Source organism: Artibeus jamaicensis, unplaced genomic scaffold (assembly GCF_021234435.1).
Source record: "Artibeus jamaicensis isolate MK-2021 breed Jamaican fruit bat unplaced genomic scaffold, CSHL_Jam_final contig_484, whole genome shotgun sequence".
Taxonomy (NCBI): domain Eukaryota; kingdom Metazoa; phylum Chordata; class Mammalia; order Chiroptera; family Phyllostomidae; genus Artibeus; species Artibeus jamaicensis.
Genome location: NW_026521859.1, coordinates 11,387,068 through 11,405,605, shown reverse-complemented (window position 1 = coordinate 11,405,605; position 18,538 = coordinate 11,387,068). Strand labels below are relative to the sequence as shown.

The 18,538-nt window shown below is 58.2% G+C and overlaps 1 protein-coding gene across 1 annotated transcript in view; it reads left to right on the top strand.

Moving 5' to 3' along the window:
• Positions 1-18,538, top strand: part of TTBK1 (tau tubulin kinase 1) — a 40,825-nt gene that overhangs the window by 567 nt on the left and 21,720 nt on the right. Inside the window, exons 2-13 of the mRNA XM_053668326.1 lie at positions 2,347-2,508; positions 7,175-7,322; positions 7,652-7,725; positions 7,901-8,041; positions 8,734-8,838; positions 9,248-9,313; positions 9,746-9,838; positions 9,924-10,049; positions 11,412-11,566; positions 12,489-12,720; positions 12,929-13,107; positions 15,680-16,241. Of these exons, the coding sequence (XP_053524301.1) occupies positions 2,401-2,508; positions 7,175-7,322; positions 7,652-7,725; positions 7,901-8,041; positions 8,734-8,838; positions 9,248-9,313; positions 9,746-9,838; positions 9,924-10,049; positions 11,412-11,566; positions 12,489-12,720; positions 12,929-13,107; positions 15,680-16,241 (1,989 nt within the window). The 5' untranslated portion in view covers positions 2,347-2,400. The remainder of the gene's footprint in view (positions 1-2,346; positions 2,509-7,174; positions 7,323-7,651; positions 7,726-7,900; positions 8,042-8,733; positions 8,839-9,247; positions 9,314-9,745; positions 9,839-9,923; positions 10,050-11,411; positions 11,567-12,488; positions 12,721-12,928; positions 13,108-15,679; positions 16,242-18,538) is intronic.

Genomic DNA, 18,538 nt, shown 5'->3' with positions numbered 1-18,538 from the left:
CCCTCTGCTCCCTCCCACACATCTTTCCACGTGTTCCCCTAACCCCTCACGGTCTCCTCCACCCCTCCTTACCTGGGCTCCCACATTCCCACACATACTTGGCTCACACCTTGCATAGTTACACATCAACACCTATGCTCACATGCTGTGAGAAGCTCCCAACGACTTAGATATGTTTCTGTCTGTCTGTCTCTCTCATCGTTAGCTCCTCGCTCTCAAACATGCAGGATCTGCCACGTTTCATAAAGACCTCCCCCAGGAGTCCTCTCTCTCTACGCACGCATGCCTTCGCACACCCAAACAAAGGGTTCTAAGGGGCAGTGACGGGGCGACCAAGTGCCTTGTGTTCATGGCATCCAGTCCTAGTCTGAGTTGAGTGTAGTCCTCTGAGGCAGAGAGTGGGAAGGAGAGTGAACAGGGAGAGGCAGGGAACCCTCGTTTATCCTCTTGCCTCCACTCTTTCTTTTTCCACCTCATCTGTTCCTTCTGGACTTGCCCACCTATAAAATGGGAGCAGCACCTAAATTTTTCTCATCAACCTGTAGAATCCACCATCACAGGGCTGGAAGGCTCACCGGAGCTCACCCAGTTCAGCTCTGGGAGGCTCCCTCCCCACTTGCTTCTTTTATCTTGTCCTCAACCTGTCCCCTCCATGTATATCCCAGAACGCCCCCCACCCCTGCCTCTCCCTTCATCTTGCGGTTGCCCTCTGGGCCTTGCAAACTCCTGCCCCACAGGCCACTTGGCAGAAGGAGCGCAGAGGCCCGAGGGATGGCCCCACAGCTCTGATACTCTGCAGTTGTGTGGACGGGAGGAAACAGTCAGCCGGGTCATTTGAAGAAATACAGAAAGAGTGCACGCCCTCTCCACATGTCCCTCATGGTGCACCGGGACCTGTCAGAGGCTGTTTTCATGCCTTCGCCATTCCACGCTGCTGCCTGTATTGGGAGCTCTGGGGAGTCCTCCCATCCCAGGGAAAGGCAGGTTTATGGAGTTCCCGTGGTACCCATCGAGGTCTTAGACACTTCCCTCCTCTCTCCCACCCCGGCAATCCCAGCCTGAGTGACTTCCTTCCATCTGTGACTCTCCAGGGTCATTGTGAGGGCAGTGCAGTGTGTTTATAAAAAGTGTGGTGGGGAAGAAAAGAAGAAAAGATCTTCATTCTGTTCGTGCACTGGGTTGGCAGAGAGCTCAAAATGCCATCTCTCCTGGCCCCTACCCACACACGTTATCACGTACTCAAACACGAAAACACGCACAAGCACCCACAGACACAGGTGTGCAGAAAGCCACAAAGACACACACAGACACATAGACACACAAAGACATATATACACACACAGAGACACATGTGTGCACACACTTGCATCTTTCTGAGTAACACTGGCTGGCCCCCAACCCTCGCAGCTGGGATACTCTCCCAGGTATCCAGCTCCTAAGGCAGCAGGAGCTGTGTTCTTTCTTGTTGGCTCCTGGGCAGACAGCAGAAAGGTGTGGTCGGAGGCTCTCTCCCCCCATGCCCACTCAGACCTGCTGCTCCCTGTCACTCCTCTGTTAGGCCGCTCCCACTCCCCTGCAGTCCCCAGGTCCTCCCAGTCCAGCCTGCCTCTCTCCAAGTGTCCATGGAGCTGCTGCTCTTTAAAATCCCTGTCTGGAGTGTGCTGCCTTACGTCCACTTCGCTGCCATCCTTGCTTGGTTGGGCTCACCACTGAGAATGGGTGTGCCTCTCAGCAGCTGCCTCCTCCTCACTCGCACCATCCTGAGGGGCTGTCGGATATCTCTTCATTCTCTGGTCATCGCTTCTCCCACGGCTGGTTAGCAGGTCTCTGTCACCCTGGTGTGCGTCTCCACGGGTCTCCCCTCTCCTAAGGCTCAGGTGCACAGCTCCCTGGCATTTTGTGGCACAGGGAAGGTGTGGGTGCCGAGGGCCACAGACCGAGTCACTCAGACTGGCCCTTCTTGGCCTAGGTCTCCCCAGTAGAAACAACCGTCCCAGTCTAGTGTGCTCCTTGGTTAGCAAGTCTCCCCCACGTTAGCTAGCATATGCCTCTTTGGGAAACCCTTTCCCCACAGACTGTGCATACGTCATTTTCCTCTCCGTTTTTCATCGATGTGTGTTGCTGGTTTCACATTTCCAGTTTGTATCTCCCTTGCTGTGGACAGTATTTGTCTTCTCTGACCTCCACGCCCATGCTTACACAATGCTTCCACCGTAACCCCTGGAGCATCTGTCTAGTGGGCCCGGGGAAGGATGCCCGCTAAAATGAAACTTCCCATCATCATACCTGCAAGGTGGTCCTGGCTCCGTGGCTCACCCTACTCACCGCCCCTCTGCACTCCCCCAGGTAGATGGCCCCCCCAGGACAGGCCCTGCGGACACCCCTCCCTCGGGCTGGCGGATGCAGTGCCTAGCGGCTGCTCTTAAGGACGAGACCAACATGAGCGGGGGAGGGGAGCAGGCCGACATCCTGCCGGCCAACTACGTGGTCAAGGATCGCTGGAAGGTGGTGAGTGAGTGACCCAGTGGGGCAGATGGAGAGGCCGTGGGAGGAGGGTATCTGGAAACCTGTAAAGACTGGTGCCTGCCGCGCACCTACCTTAACTGGGAGGTGCCCCTGAGCTTATTTGCATACTGCTTGCATGTTATTATTTTTGCCTACACTTGTGGACAACTGCTTTCTCCCAGTGTCCTCTCTCTAGCCCCGCCCTCTCTCACCCCTCTCCCAGCTAGGTCACGTTGGTGGGTCCCAGCCTGGAACAACTCCTGGTTGGTTGCCGGAGGAGCTGCAAGCTCAGTTGGGGGAGAAAGCGAGGTGGGGGAGGGGGCTCTTCCTCTGCCGGACCTTGGGGAAGGGCAATGAGAGAGCATGTGCCGCTCCGCTGCAGCAGAGGACGGAAAGGCTTGCGTTCCGGGAAAGAGGCCCTGCAGGCTGCTCCCACCGCAGCCGCACTCCATCTCCTCCATCCACCCTCCTCCCCTCACTGGTTGCTGCGGCAGGTGCAACAAGCCGAGACTCCATATCCCAGCGTGCCTAGCTCCTCAGCCCAGGACTTCAGTCTGCTGGACTGCTGGGAGTTGTAGTCTGAGTCTCCTGAGGGTTAGGGGATGGGTGGGAGGGGAACAAGTGAGGGATAGGAGAAAGGCAGTGTTTGGGGAGCAACAGCTACTGTAAATCAATTCTGCCTCATCCCCTTTCTTTCCGTCGTATAGGAGCTCTCTGCTTGCCTTTATCATAGTAGAAGCAGGCTGATGTGGGGCGGATTGTGGGGTGACTGTGTGAGCTGTGGGTTTGCACCTGGGTGGGGAGCTGGGAGGGAGAGAGGGACCATAGCATAGGTCTGATGTATACTGAGCCCGATTCTGTGTGTCTGTGCATGTGTGTGTGTGTGTGTGTGTTGTGGGGAGAGACTCAGCTCCTGGGATTCGCGGTTGAGAGAAGAGGGTTGAAAGAAGAGCGGGCCTGAAAGGAGTTGGATCTCCTTGGCAACAGCCACTCCACTGGGCAGGGATAGGGGCAAAGGTAGCACAGTAGGCAGAGATGTTTTTTTGAGGAGGACTGAGCTGGAGAGCTGAGGGTACAGGTTGTGAATATCTCAGAGGGGAACTTCTTGAGAGGGAGAATACTGGGAGACAGAGGTTGCAGAAGAAAAAGCCAGAACAGTAATCAAAGAAATGAAGATCTGATAAAGCAGTGGTCCCCAACCCTTTTGGCACCAGGGACCTGTTACCTGGAAGACAATTTTTCCATCTTCCAGGGTGGGGGTGGTGTGGGTAGAGGGAAAGGAGGCAGAGCTCAGGTGGTAATGTGAGGGGCATTACGCAGCTTCTGGCGCTGGCATCCTGGAGGCAGAAGGACATTGACACTGAAGGGGTGAGAAAAGGATTGTGTTCATGAGTTTGGGCTAGAACGTTCTAGTGTTTTTGAGGGAGGAAGTGGGAGATGAGCGGGAAGTGACAAGTGGAAGTTGGGGAGAGGGGACATGCATGCAATCTCTGCCGGTTTACCTCTCTTTACACTCACTGCTCGCTGACCCCACCCCGGAGAACTAGAAATGGTGGGGTGCCATATGCTTCTCCTCCTTCTCCCCAAGAGGGATGGGACAGAGACATGAGGAAGAGCTCAGGAACCAAGAACAAGTTGCCCAGAGATGGACTGTAGCCAGGAGAAGATGTGGGTCAGTTGGCATTAGGTGGAGTATTTAAAAACAATAACGTTTTCTTCTTGTTGAGGCAGGCTTCCCAGAACTAGACTAACAAACAATAATTGCACAGAAACTCAGCATTTGTTTTGAGCACTTACTATTGTCAGCCGCTGTGGAAAATGTCGATACCACTAGCCCCGTTTCACAGGTGTGGAAACAGAGGCACAGAGATGAGGTAACTTGCCAGGTTACCAGGACCGGTAGGTAGAACCAGACCTGTCTGATGGCTGGGTCAGCATCCTGCTTTCCAAGAATAAGCCCATTGAAGGGTCAGGACCAGGAGCCAATGGAGTCTTTGGGACCAGTGCCAGTTCAACCCTCTCATTTCCCAGAGGAGGAAAAGCAGAAGTAGAGCCTCAGAAATTTTAAGAAGCTCACCCTGTCACCCAGAGCTGGGCCAGAAACCCAGGCTTCCTTCTCCCTAAGTGCACACTGGTCCTATTGTGTCTCATTTCTCCTCCAGCTTAGGGCAGTCCTTGTGCAGGGGCCGGGGTCATGAGCAGGGTCCATGCTGGGGCAGGGCTGCATCAGGACTTTTGTGGGCCCTAGGCACTTCTCCTCCTGGGGCCCCTTCCTCAATAATAAAGCACTAAAAATTGTATTTTATTACCGCATTAGTATAAAGAGGGATACATTAATATATATTAAAAAATTTTTTACCTAGAAGTTAATTTTTTCTCCTTTTGATTTTAAAAGAAATTAAAACATTTTCATTGTCTTCTAAAAGTGTTATTATGGGCCTCGTCTCTGTGCCGGCCGTGTCCCAGGGACAAGGGCCCAGGGACAGGGGTGTGGAGTGTGTGGGTGGCTGCAGACGCCCCACCCTTCCCCCCAGGGTGGTCCTGTAACTGGTAGGTGGAGGGTAAGAAGGGGACAAAGGAAGGAAAAATCGGCTCTGTTTGGAAATGAAGGTGGTGGAGAAACACCCGTGGGGACCCTGGGAAATCGGGGAGTAGGCGTCAGAAATGTCTGGCTGCCCCAGCGCCCTTGCCATCATCCCCAGCAGGGATTTGGGAGCCTAGTAGATCTGAGCTTAGCTTACATCTCAGCCCTGACACTTTGAATCCCAGGGTGATCAACTGTTCCGCTAACATTGTGGTGTGGAGTGTGGGCTCTGCTTCGAATTGCCTGGGTTTGAATGACATCCAGCAGTGCTACTACTTACTAGCCGTGTGACCTGGGTCAAGGTTCTTAGCTCTTTGCCTCAGTTTTTCATCTGTAAAAAATAGTGACTCCTACGACCTTGTTCACCCGTGTTGTTGGGAACCTCTGGGGATGAACTGAGATGGTATCTGTGAGTCTGGAGCACAGAACCGCGATGCAGTGGTGGTTCCCCTCCCCCCCGCTCTTTCCTCCTCGCTGGCACACAGCAACCACAAAGGAGTTCAGAAACACTAAAAGCTCCCCTGAGTTTAGACGTCCCCAGAGGAAGACACGCCATCATGCCATTGCTTCCCCTGAGTCTGTGTCTGTCCCCTCCTGGTTCTAAAATTCTTCTAGAATTCTGACCTTCAACTTCTGTCGCAAGTAGAGGTGGACTCTGGTCTCTCACTCCCCCCCCGCCCCTCCCCCGCTCAGTCTCCTCCCTGGATGCAAGACACTTCCTCTTCAAGAGGGGCATCTTCAAGATCCCCTCCAGCCTTCCACTTCCCTTCTAAATCTTCCCTTCCCTCTTCTCCTAAAGTACTTTCAGTTGCCACCTGCTGGATACTCCCAGTCCCAGCTCTGTCCTGCCTCGTCCCTTCACTCCCACATTTCAACCACCAGTCAGTGTTCACTGGGCATCCAAGTACCGAGTAAATGCTAGGGGAGGACTCAGACATGCAGGAGGCTCTGAGTCCCGAGTCCGTCACAGGCTGGCTGATCAGAGCGGCCTCCATCCAATCATTAGCGAGACCAGCTGTGGTGGACCAGTTACAAGCCAGCGGGTCACCAGTGAGGCTCTGGAGGCCAGGTCCCCCATGAAGGGCAGGCCCCTGAGGAGGCCAGAATTGAGCCGTACATCTTTCTTAAATCAAAGGAGTCCCAACTTAGAACTCGGTACCTTCTCCCTTTCCCCCATCATCGCCAGCAGCACCCTCACCCTCCAAGACCGCTGGGCCTCTGACTTGACATGACTCTCATCCCTCCCATCACAGCTTTGCTCACCTCCCCTTGCTGCTTCTTCTGATTCTTCCTCCATCGCAGTTCCCTCCGCCTTTCCTCACCACCTGCCCTGGGAAGCTAGTGGAGGAGGACCCAGAGGTTAGATCTCCACAGCACTGCCCAGGAATAAACAGATTCTCTCCAAACCTACATTCCCACGTGCTCCCACAGTGTCCCCCCTGCTCCAGAAAGGAGGCTCGCCTTGGTTCTGGGCCTGCGACCGGGGTCTAGGGAGTGACATGAGCTTCAGGGGCAGGCAGGAGCAGTAAGCACCTTTTCCTGAGTCTCCTCCCCCAAAACTCCTTCCCACACGTACCCTGGTCACACCTTAGGGTTTTGCCAACTCCTTCCTGGAATCCACCTTGGAGCTGGCAGGGTCTGGGAATCAGTCTTCCTTGCAGGTTGCTCAGTCTAGGCAGGGGAGTGGGATGAGCATGACAGTCACTGTCTTTCGGGAGAAGAAAAGTTTCACGAGAGCCCGTTATCTCTCCATAGTCCTGTATAACCTTTTCTCTATGTCTGTATGAAGTCATGTGTTTCATACTGGGTCCCACTGCTCACTCTAGCATTTGGCCGTGTGTGTGTGTGTGTGTGTGTGTGTGTGTGTGTGTGGTTGTCCACCTATGGCTGAGCTCTCTGTCTCCAGTGCTAATAAAGGAGGTGGGGGCTCTGGTGGGTGGGGCAAAGAAGGGAGACATGAGGCCCTCCCCTTGAAGGATGGCCTCTGCCCCCACCCGTGAACGATATGGCCCCTCAGCAGTGGGTGGGATGAGGAGCTGCTCAGTCTGATCCCTGTGTCCCCTATTCTCCCCCCTGTCTCTGTAGCTGAAAAAGATTGGGGGCGGGGGCTTTGGTGAGATCTACGAGGCCATGGACCTGCTGACCAGGGAGAATGTGGCCCTCAAGGTGGAGTCAGCCCAGCAGCCCAAGCAGGTCCTCAAGATGGAGGTGGCTGTGCTCAAAAAGCTGCAAGGTTCGGGCCGAGGGCGGGGGGGGGGGGGGGGTAGGAGGGACGAAGTGTTGGAGCCAGGGGCCAGGAGAGGTGATGGGGTAAGAAACGGGGGAGGAGGGGGGTGTGTTGGAGGGGAGGGGCCACGGGGGAGGTGATGGAGGAGGTGAGATGGGACCAGAGTCTAAGAGCAATGATGGGGGTAAGTGCAGGGGTAGGGGCAGGCAAAGTGGTCATGGGGCCACAGCGGGGGGGGGGGGCCAAGGAACCCAAGTGCACCCAGAGCCCCCCCCTAGGGCTGGACGTGAGGGTGGAGGAGTAGGAGTTGGGAGACCCCTGTCTATGCCCCTCAGGGAAGGACCACGTGTGCCGGTTCATTGGCTGTGGCCGGAACGAGAAGTTTAATTACGTGGTGATGCAGCTCCAGGTGAGTCCCCCCCCCCTCGCACCCAAGAACGTGGGCGGGACTCCTGCCATGGGGAGTGGGGATGGGAGACTGGGGCCCCGGGAGGAGCAGGGAGTGGGCCCAGGACTTCGGGGGCGGGGGTGGGGGGAGGCTGGGCAGATAGTCACAGAGGTGGCCGCCCTCCTCTCATCCCCAGGGCCGGAACCTGGCTGACCTGCGCCGCAGTCAGCCTCGAGGCACCTTCACGCTGAGCACCACGCTGCGGCTGGGCAAGCAGATCCTGGAGTCCATTGAGGCCATCCACTCCGTGGGCTTCCTGCACCGAGACATCAAGCCGGTGAGGGCCGCCCCGCGCACCCGCCCCAAGCACCACCCCCAGCGGACACCTTCCCTCCCTTTCCGGGTCCCTGCTCTCTTCTCCAGAACAGTTTCTTCTCTGTCCCAATCCTCGTCTCTGCCTCACTTGCTTCTCAGGAGCTCACGCCCCTGTCCGCCCCTTGGCCATGCCCCTGCCCTCTCCTGTATGACACTTTCTTTTTCCTCACCCGACCTGAACAGTCCTTCAACCTCAAAAGGTGCAGGGAGTGGAGAAGTACCAGGGGACTGAGGAAAGGGGCCTGGGGCTTCGTTAGAAATTTCAAATAGCTAGTTTTGTGACATCTTGGATCTTGGTTGGAAAAAACCACCAATCTTAAGGGATAAAAACTGGGGCCCAGAGAGGTTCGTTGAATGGCCCAAGGTCACACAGCAAGAACAATGTAGGTGTCCTGCTGCCTTAGTTAGACTAAGCCTCACTGCCCTGCCTGGGAGTCCCAAGGATTTAGAGCCAGGCAGACCTTGTTTCAGCTGGGTGGTCAATTGCTGTGTGATCTTGGACAAGCCCCCTCAGCTCTTTGACCTTCGGCCTCCTCATCTCTAATCTGAGGGTAATCTCGGGAGGGTCCCTCACCCCCTCTCTTGGCGCCCCTTGAGGAGAGCCGGGCAGGGCCGGAGCCCACGTTCACGGCCACGGCCACCGTCTTCCCGCAGTCGAACTTCGCCATGGGCAGGCTGCCGTCCACCTACCGGAAGTGCTACATGCTGGACTTCGGGCTGGCGCGGCAGTACACCAACACCACGGGGGACGTGCGGCCCGTGAGTACCGCCGGCGGGCGTGCTGGCCTCCGGGGCCCTGGTCCGGCTTCCCCCACAGCTGCCTGACGGCCGGCGGGTGTTCAGTGTGAGCAACCGGCCCCTGCCCGCAGTCCGCCCGCCCCCTCCCTCCCTCGGGGGGGCCCTTGGTGGATGCCGCATGCACTCTGCCATCTGTCTGCCCGCCACGGTCAAGGCCTCAAGGACGGACGCAGGGTCGGGAGGCACGTTTAGGACTGGGTCGGTGTGTCAGGTTTGTTCCTGACCAGGCCAACGTGGCGGGGGGTGCCTCGGGGGGCGCGGGGTTGGCAGGGTTAAAGTAGGCAGAGGTAGGCTTGGTAAGCGGGGGTGGAAATGCGGCCAAGGTCAGGGGCAGCCCGTGAGGTTCCTGGTGGTGGTCTCTCCTCTGCAGCCTCGGAATGTGGCCGGGTTTCGGGGGACTGTTCGCTACGCCTCAGTCAACGCCCATAAGAACCGGGTGAGTGCAGAGCCAGGACTGAGCCATGCGAGGGCGGGACAGGTGCAGGTCAGGGGCGGAGTGTGCTGCTGAGGGAGGGGGCGGCTCTGGAGGTGGGGAGACAAGTATGCGGCAGGGGCCGGGAGCTGCTGCTCCAGAGACCCGGACGGGCAGGAGGCTCTGCCCTTGACTTCCCTTCTTTGTTGTTTTCGGGGACCTGCTCCTCTGTGTTCCCAACACAGATCTCTGTGGGGTGAGAAAGCACACACAGAAGTCTTGACTGGGCTTGTGTGTGTGCTGGCGGGTTGGGGAGGGGGCCATGGCTTCAGGGAGACTTCGACTCTGCCCGTAGAAGCCTGGGCATCGGGCCTCTTGACCGATATACCTCAGTATATATATACCTCAGGGAAGGGCCTGAGAGCTGTGGCTGACCCCCCACCCCTCCATCCCCAGGAGATGGGCCGCCACGATGACCTGTGGTCCCTTTTCTACATGTTGGTGGAGTTTGCAGTGGGCCAGCTGCCCTGGAGGAAGATCAAGGACAAAGTGAGCCCTGTGTAGCTGGCTCTGAGGAGGTGGGAGGGGCTCGGGGGCCACCGGGGCTCCATCTACCTGTGTCTCTTGCCTCCAGGAGCAGGTAGGGATGATCAAGGAGAAGTATGAGCACCGGATGCTACTGAAGCACATGCCCTCCGAGTTCCACCTTTTCCTGGACCACATCGCCAGCCTCGACTACTTCACCAAGCCTGATTACCAGGTGGGAGCCTGCCGCCCGCCTGCATCCCCGGATACCTCTCTGTGGGCGATCGTCACCAGCAGCACCCTCCTGCCGAGGCCCTTCGTCCCTGCCGGCTTGGCCCTCGCCATCTCCCCCTCGTCTTCCAACTGCACGAAACTGTTTTGCACTCTTGTCGACAGTAGGCATAGTTAAGATTTATCAAGAGCTTACCCTGTTTTTAGTGCGTTTCATGCATTAATTCATTTAAGCTTCAAAACAAGCCTTTGGTGGTAATTGTGTGTTCCTTATGTTATTATTTTTAGCGTTTAATAATTCACTAAGCCAAGTGCTTTCAAGTACTTTTCACCGAAACTCTGCAGGAGTCCAGGCGGGGTGATTGTCCCCATGGCATAGATGAGGAGGCGGAGGCCGGACAGCCTGGCTGGGAGCAGGGCTGGGCCAGGCCCATCTTCGGGCCCCACGTCCGGTGCTCTTCACAAGCCACCATCCCCACACCCCACACCCCCACACTAGGGGGCCCGCTAACCCTGACCCAAGAGTGGGGCAGATGTCAGCATGTTCTTCCCAGGACCCACTGTGCGCCAGCATGGGGAGTGCAATGTTGGGCACACGGTAGGCACTCAGCAAAGTGGGTGCTGCAGCCGAGAGTGCCCACCCTGTGTTCTGGAGAGAGCAGAGTCAGAGTGGCGTGGTCGAGGCTCAGAGGACCTGCAACTGCCAGCCGCCTTCTGAGCACAGAACCCTGGTTGCTGGCAGAGATGCCTCACTCGGGCAGTAGGAGGCCATGCCCCGCCCCCATTCTTACCTCACCCTCGTGGGGGGCCCCAGATCAAAGGGCTGAGAGCACACCCTGTGCCATCCCTGTGCTGGCTGCTAGAGGGGTGGAGTTGGCAGGCAGGCCTGTGAGCAGTTCAGGCCGATGCAGTGTGCCCCGCCAAGGTGGGGAATCAGAGAGGGCTTCAGAGAGGGCTGACCGGTGGGTGAGTGGACTGACCGGTGCGGGCGGAGGAAGCTGCTGTGCACACCCGTGCCCCCAGGTGGTGGGGTTGGGAAGCTCCCAGTGGTTCGGGCTGCTGTAGCTACGGCTGAGATGACAAAAATGACAAAGGAGTCTGGGGATTGTAACCAGGGGACAGATATCAGGGGGCTTATGTTCAGCCAGTGGGGCTTAAACCAAGGTGATAATTTGCATGCTGATTTGCATATTGTGTGCATGTTTTCATTTAAAATCAATGTGCCCTTCTCCTTCCAATGCCTCCTCTTGGCCCACCCCTGTCCTGGAAGGTCCCTCTCTTCCCCTCGCAGTCCCAGCAACTGTCCCCTCCTCCTGGCTAGCCCCAGGGTCACCTCTCTGTCCTCCCACACCCTCACCCCCTGCAGTTGATCATGTCAGTGTTTGAGAACAGCATGAAGGAGCGGGGCATTGCCGAGAATGAGGCCTTTGACTGGGAGAAGGCGGGCACCGATGCCCTCCTGTCCACGAGCACCTCTACCCCACCCCAGCAGAACACCCGGCAGACGGCAGCCATGTTTGGGTGAGTCTGGGGAGGGGCAATGGCGGGTGTGGGGGGAACCATATGACCTCTGCCTGGAGGTGTCTCCCTAGAATCCAGCTCTCTACTCCTCTTCCTACCTGAACACACCTGTCCATCTGGCCTATTCTTGGTGTTCTACAGTGGAGTTCTCAAACCCCAGGAAGTTCTGCTCCATCTGCACTCTCGGTCTGGGCATGGAATGGGGTCCTCATTTGGAGCTATTGACCTTAGTGGGCATCAGGAAGCCCTGGTGAAATGGCCTGAGCCCCACAGTTTATTTCTCCATGTTCAAGGGCATTCATTTAGCAAACATGTCTGAGCCCTGCCACTAGGGGCATGGAGACAAATGCGCAGCCCCTGCCTGCCATGTGCTCTCAATTGAGTCTAGGGTATTTGTAATCCACGGGTCAGCAAAGTCAGAACCAGGTGACAAGCACAAAGACAGAGGTGGCTGGTGTAAGAAGGGGCTCCCTGCCCAACCCCAGGAGCAAGCCGGGGAGAGACACAGGCAGGGGCTTCAGGTACACATTTGGGAAGGAACCTCAATAGGACTAGTCAGCACATCATGGTGCCCAGTTCTGTAAAGATATTGCTCAAGGAGTTCCAAAGGGACTCTTCTCCTTCGACCCAGTCCTGGTGTAAAGGAAGCCAACCAGTGGACTGCAGTGGGATCTCTTAAACAGAGCTAGGTGGTATTGCACCCGTCCCGGCAGCCACGTCTTTCTACGGCCCTCTGCCAACCCAAGGATGGTCTTGTCTCAGGTTTTATGAGCTGCAGTGCTGGTAGGCCCAGGGACACCCCCACCCTTGCTGGGGCCTCCCCTGTGCCCACGTCTGTTGGTGGCGGTGGCCTTCAGGGCTGTGCTGGTAGGAGACTGCACCCTGCCAGCTTTGCCCATCACCCCCCTCTTGACCTCTCCAGGGTGGTCAATGTGACGCCAGTGCCTGGAGACCTGCTCCGGGAGAACACTGAGGACGTGCTGCAGGGCGAGCACCTGAGTGACCAGGAGAACGCGCCCCCAATTCTGCCTGGGCGGCCACCTGAGGGGCTGGGCCCCGGCCTCCACCTTGCCCCCCACCCTGGGGGTCCTGAGGCTGAAGTCTGGGAGGAGACAGATGTCAACCGGAACAAACTTCGGATCAACATTGGCAAAGTAACTGCAGCCGGGGAGACGTGTGGGCGACTTCCCGACACGCAGCCCCTCCTCCATCCTCCCGAGCACCCTCTCCCCGCCCCAAGCCTGCTTGCCTTGCTTCCCTGCTTTGCCCCCTCTGAGTCACCAGCATTCTCCTGCTTGACCTCCCTTTGTCTCCATCCTGAGAAAACCCATGACCAACTCACAGGACTCCCCTCTCCCACAGACGCCCTGCATGGTGGAAGAGGAGCAGAACCGAGGTGTGGGGGTCCCCAGCTCCCCAGTGCGTGCCCCACCAGACTCACCGACAACCCCAGTCCGTTCTCTGCGCTACCGGAGGGTCAACAGCCCTGAGTCAGAGAGGCTCTCCACTGCGGATGGGCGGGCAGAGCTCCACGAGAGGAGGTGTGTCAGGGGCCGAGGGGCGGTTGAGGCCCCCGGGTCCCCTCTATGTGGCTGGTCTGGAGGAAAGGTCAGAGCTGGGGCAGAGGCAGTGTCAGGGCCTGGAGAAGGGACGGGTAAGCCGAGGTCCCACTTTGTGCCATGAAGGGATGTGGAGGAAGGAAGAGGCCGCAGGAGGGGCAGGCTGGGTCCCCAGGCCCAGGAGCGAGTTAGTAGGTGGATGTCCTTCCAGAACCTCTTTCTCTAGAGACTAATTACAGTTGCCTCAGAGAGCTGACTGGGTTCCCTTCAGCTTCTGAGGAGGGGCGTGAGAGGGGTTCAGGGAGTGCTCAGGCTGAGGAGGGGATAGACCAAGTCTTGGGGATCAGGACTCAGGGATCTGAATGTCAGGGAGGGGACCTGGTTGATGGGAGTAAGTGTTGGAGAGTTTAGAGCTAAGATGAACCTTGGATGGCCAATGGCAGGCAGGGACCAGGGCCGGACCTGTGGGTAGGACAACCTCAGGTGGAAGAGAGATGTCCCTGCCGTCCTTGGCTTTGGGTGGTGCTTCACCACACAACAGGGCTGAGGTCTTCTCTGCACCAGGAAGGGGATCTCTTCCCTGGGCCCAGCTCTGGGCGGGGGGTTGCGGGAGGGGTCCCGTCTACACACAGGCAGTGTAGTTCTTCATGCCCCAGCTCAGCCATGGCCCCGCCTCTGGGTTCTGCCCCCAACTACACTACACCTCCCAAATGGGTCACAGTGTTCCTTTGAGGTGTGGAGCCGCCTGAGATGGGGGTGCTATCCCAGTCCCTGTGGTGACCTGGGACAGAGAGGTGATGCGGACCCTGTCTTCGGGGAGCCGGCAGCTCTTACACTCACTCTCACACGATCACACAGGTCGGCCTGCATTTTCCTCTGTGGCAGCCTGGAGGGTTCTGGAAATGGGAGGAAATGACAGCAGGCAGTTTGGAAGGGACACGGGTGCAGAAGAGAGGTGGGAAATGCCCTGAACAAAAACAGTCCTGAAGGACAAGTTGGTTTGGCTCAGAGCGAACCCTTGCTTCAGAGATGGTGGTAAAGGAGGGAGCTGAGCAGAGGTTTTCCTGACAGTTTTCAGGGTGTCATAGGCGGGCAGATGGGTTTGGGGGGCTCTGGGGCACTGGGCAGTGGGGGAAGTATGGAGCAGGTGGCCTTCCCCACCGCGCCCTCAGCGCCCACTCCCCTCCTCACCGCTGATCTTCAGCCCTCTCCTCCCTGCGTGCCCTTCCTCTCCTCTCAGTCGGCAGAACTCAGCTCTCAGGAAAGGCAGTGGCCTCAGCCAGTTGCATGGGAGCGTGCGTGTCAGACCCTGAGTGCCTTCCTCGGGGTGTGTTTATTTTAAGCCTTAGTAACAAATCAATAAAGATACTGCGCTGATCTGGTGGTCCCGTGTGGGCCCGGATGGCAGTATGCTGAGCGAGCCCCACAGGCACTTCAGGCCTGCGCCGCCCCCTCTCACCGCCCGCGCGGAGGGAGAGCGAGAGGCAGTCCTCTGCCCGCTGCCCGCAGGCCGAGTGTGAGGGTGTGCACACCCCAGAGGAGCTGAGCCTCCACGGTTCTCATGGGGGCTCCCCAGGCGTTTGGGGGAGGGCAGTTTTTCCTTCCGTAGTGGCCTGTCCTCCTCACACTGGGGCCAGTGCACTGTGGTTGAGAAACTCTGGAAGTAATGTGAGAGTCCCAGCACAGTTGAAGGTAACAACGAAAGAGACGCCCCACGCCGGGATGCGTGCCCCAGAAGTGAGCAGGCAGATGGGCCCCATTCCCCACCTGGCAGAGCCCCCAGCCCCTGGGGCAGACAGAGAAACATGCATGTGCTCTGCTCTGGGGTGAGAGGCAACATGGGGAGCACCGGGAAGGCAAACCAACCCCTGTGGAGGACAGAAAGCCCCCCCCCACCCCAGGAGGTGACATCTGAGCGGAGGTGGACAGCAAAGGGTAGATGGATGGACCTTGTGGAGGGAACAGAAGGAGCAAAGGCACAGAGGTGTGAGCGCGTGGGCAGTCTGGGGGAAGCGTGAGAATGGGCCTGGCCAGGAGGGTGAGGAGGGGCCAGGGACTGGCAGCCGAGGACCTCGAGTGCCAAAGTATAGAACGTGGACTTAGTCTTTGGGGCCGGAGGCCACTGGAATTTGCTGAAGGTTGTGAAACCAGACAGGCAGGGCTGGAGGGTGGTAGTAGAAGAGGCTAGAAAAACCATCAGCAAACTCAAGGGCAGGCGGCCGTTGGCCCTGGCTGGAGGGAGCTCCTGACGGGGTGTGAGCACTGGACAGGAGAACAGTGAGTTGGCTTTAGCAAGACTCAGTTCCCTGTGGGTGGTCTGGCAGAGAGTGTTCCTTGAGCACAGGAACCAGATTTTATTTCCCGCACGTTTATATCCCTGGAACTCAGCATTCGAGAATGTGTTGAATGAATGAATGAGATTTTTACAGGGATTGGGTGTGGAGGGTGACAATGGTCAGGAGGGTCCAGGTGTCACGGTGGCCCGCCACCTGCGCGGGGTCTTTGGGGGTCCAGAGAACCTGGGCCCTGAGCCCCACCTGGAATGGCTTTGCAGGTCACGCATGGACCTGCCCGGCTCACCCTCACGCCAGGCCTGCTCCTCGCAGCCGGCCCAGATGCTGTCAGTGGACACTGGCCAGGCGGACCGGCAGGCCAGCGGCCGCATGGACGTGTCGGCCTCCGTGGAGCAGGAGGCCCTGAGCAACGCTTTCCGCTCCGTGCCACTGGCCGAGGAGGAGGACTTCGACAGCAAGGAGTGGGTCATCATTGACAAGGAGACAGAGCTCAAGGACTTCCCCCCAGGGGCCGAGCCCAGCACATCAGGCACCACGGACGAGGAGCCCGAGGAGCTGCGGCCCCTGCCTGAGGAGGGCGAGGAGCGGCGGCGGCCGGGGCCAGAGCCCACTGTCCGGCCCCGGGGGCGCAGCATGCAGACACTGGCTGAGGAGGACCCACGGCAGACGCCATTCCAGCCCTTACAACCTCAGCTGAGCCAGGCCGATGGCCGGTCAGAGACTTCGCAGCCCCCCACACCCGGCAGCCCTTTCCACTCACCCCTGCACTCGGGACCTCGCCCTCGACGGAGAGAGTCGGATCCCACTGGCCCTCAGAGACAGGTAAGGTTGGATTTGCTCCCCACCCTCCACCCTGGACACCCCCAGTTCTGGTGTGGGAGCCTGGGGTGCTCCCCATGTGCCCCTCGGGGGCCGTGGACCAGCCACCGGCTGCACGCTGTGAGGAAGACAGATGGGTTTAAGGGCCTGGAGTTATGCTTGGGGGGCAGGCGAGGTTCCCGGAGGAAGTCCCCTCCAAGTTCCGAGTTGAGTCTTGCATTATGGGTAGTGTCACCCCGGTGACAAAGCAGGAGAAAGGCCTCCTAGGCCGAGAGGACAACATGTGCAAAGGCCCGGAGGTGGCAATCAGAAAACACTGTGCTGATTGCATGTTGCAGCAGGTGAGGCTGCGAGGTAGGTCCTGGGCCCCATCCCGGAGGGCCTTGGGGCTAAGCTAAGGGGCTGGGACTTGATACAAAAGACTGGTGAGCTACTGAAGTCTTTTAAATAGCGGTACAACGTGCTTACATTGGTTCTTTTGAGTGATCCCTCTGGCTGCTGTGTGGAAAGTGGATTGGAGGGGCACAGCACTCTAAGTGGGAAGGTCACATGGCCGGCACCAGCAGGAGGGTGCCCTGGTGGCTTGGATGAGGGTGGGGGCTCTGGATATAGGGCAAGGTGGGTGGAGCCAGGAGGTGCGGGGGGGGGGGAAGCGAGGGGGGGGCTGTGACAGACTGGAGGGGGCCTCAGCTGATGCCCAGCATTCTGGCTGGATGGCAGTGCTGTCACTGAATGGTTTGAAGGGAACATGGACTCAGATTGAACACAATGACCTTGTGATACTGTGGGGTGTTCACATCGAGGCCTCAGTGCTCAGGAGAGGCTTCAGCTGTAGACATGCACTTGGGAGCCATGGAAGCCGCAGAAGTGGGTGATGTCACCCAAGACAGCTGTGTAGGGTGGGGAGAGTCAAGGGTGAGGGCGGAACCAGGAAATGCTCACTTTCGGAGAGAAGGAGAGAGAAAGGAGCCCTTGAGAAACTGAGAAAGAGGGGCCAAAGCGTAGGAGGAGCACCCGGAGAGAGGGGTCCCAGCAACCAGGGAAGGGGTGGCTGAAGGGGGTGAGGGCAGCAGGGAGGGGCAGGGGAGTTTCCTGCGGGTGCAACAGGCTCCAGGTGGGAGGGGCACCCTGAAGCCAGGATGGATGGACCGCAGTGATGGGGAGCAATGGAGCCAGGGTTGGAGGGGTCCTAGGCTGGGCTCAGGGACGGGCGTATTGGGGACCTAGTTAGGCTGCAGTGGCACCTTCTCATATGGGAGGACTGAGGGACAAGGCTGGAAGGCGGGGGTTGGAGGGGTGCCAGACGGTGGCCCGATTGTGAATGCCAGGCTGAGGATCTGCGCATGTCTCGCGGTATTTTGGTCGCTTTCTCTGGCAAGGACAGGATGTCAGAATAGGCAGAAGGCCACTAGCCTGGTCTGGCTTCTCTGCGTTGGGAAGTGGGATAATCTCTGATCCAGGAGGTGGCACCGACTCTTACCCTGAATGGTGCTGAATGGGGCCCATGTTCTCTCAGAGAGGTTGGGGAGAGCCCCGGAGGGGATGCTGGAGGGCTCAGGGACTGTGCTTTGCTTACTTTATCGCACCCCATTGGAGACAAGCCCCCAGGTGGCTCTGGAAGACGCTGAGGTGCAGGGCCAGGCCAGATGTGCTCGGATTGGGAGGCCCAACCCGGGAGCGTGCAGCTGCCCTGGAGAAGGGCAGCTCCAGGCAGGACTGTATTCAGACCCCATCCCTGTCTGTGTCTAGAAGAGAGGACCTGAGTTGAGATCTTGAGATGTGTGCATCCTGGCCTTGCCCTGGATTCTGGAAAATTGGTGGCTCAAAAAGGGGATCCCGTGGGGCCTTACCCCCAGAGGTCCAAGCCAGCCTGAGCTGGAGACTTGCCTGGGACAGGGTGCGGGCTGGCACGGCTGTGTTGCCGACCCAGACATTGTTCCCCAGGACCTGCTGCTCTCTGCGGGGAGCAGCAGGAGCAAGATCTGTCTGGGGCTCCCCCACTGCCCTCTCATTGGTTCACTTGTTCACTCACTCACTCATTCATTCCACACCTACTGAGCATCTACTCTGGGCTGTGCACCCGAGGCATCAGAAATCATATGCGCAACATGTGGTGCCCCCAGGAAGTGCAGATTCTGGGAAGGAGCCAGACAGTGGTGGCACAGGGCAGACAGGAAGCCCAGAATTAAAGGTGGAGGCCCGGGCTCTGGCTCTGGGCTCTGCCACTCCCTCCCTGGTGACCATGCCAGTTGGGCCTCAGAGCGAGGGAGCTGAGCTTGTGGTTCCCCCCTGTGTCCTGG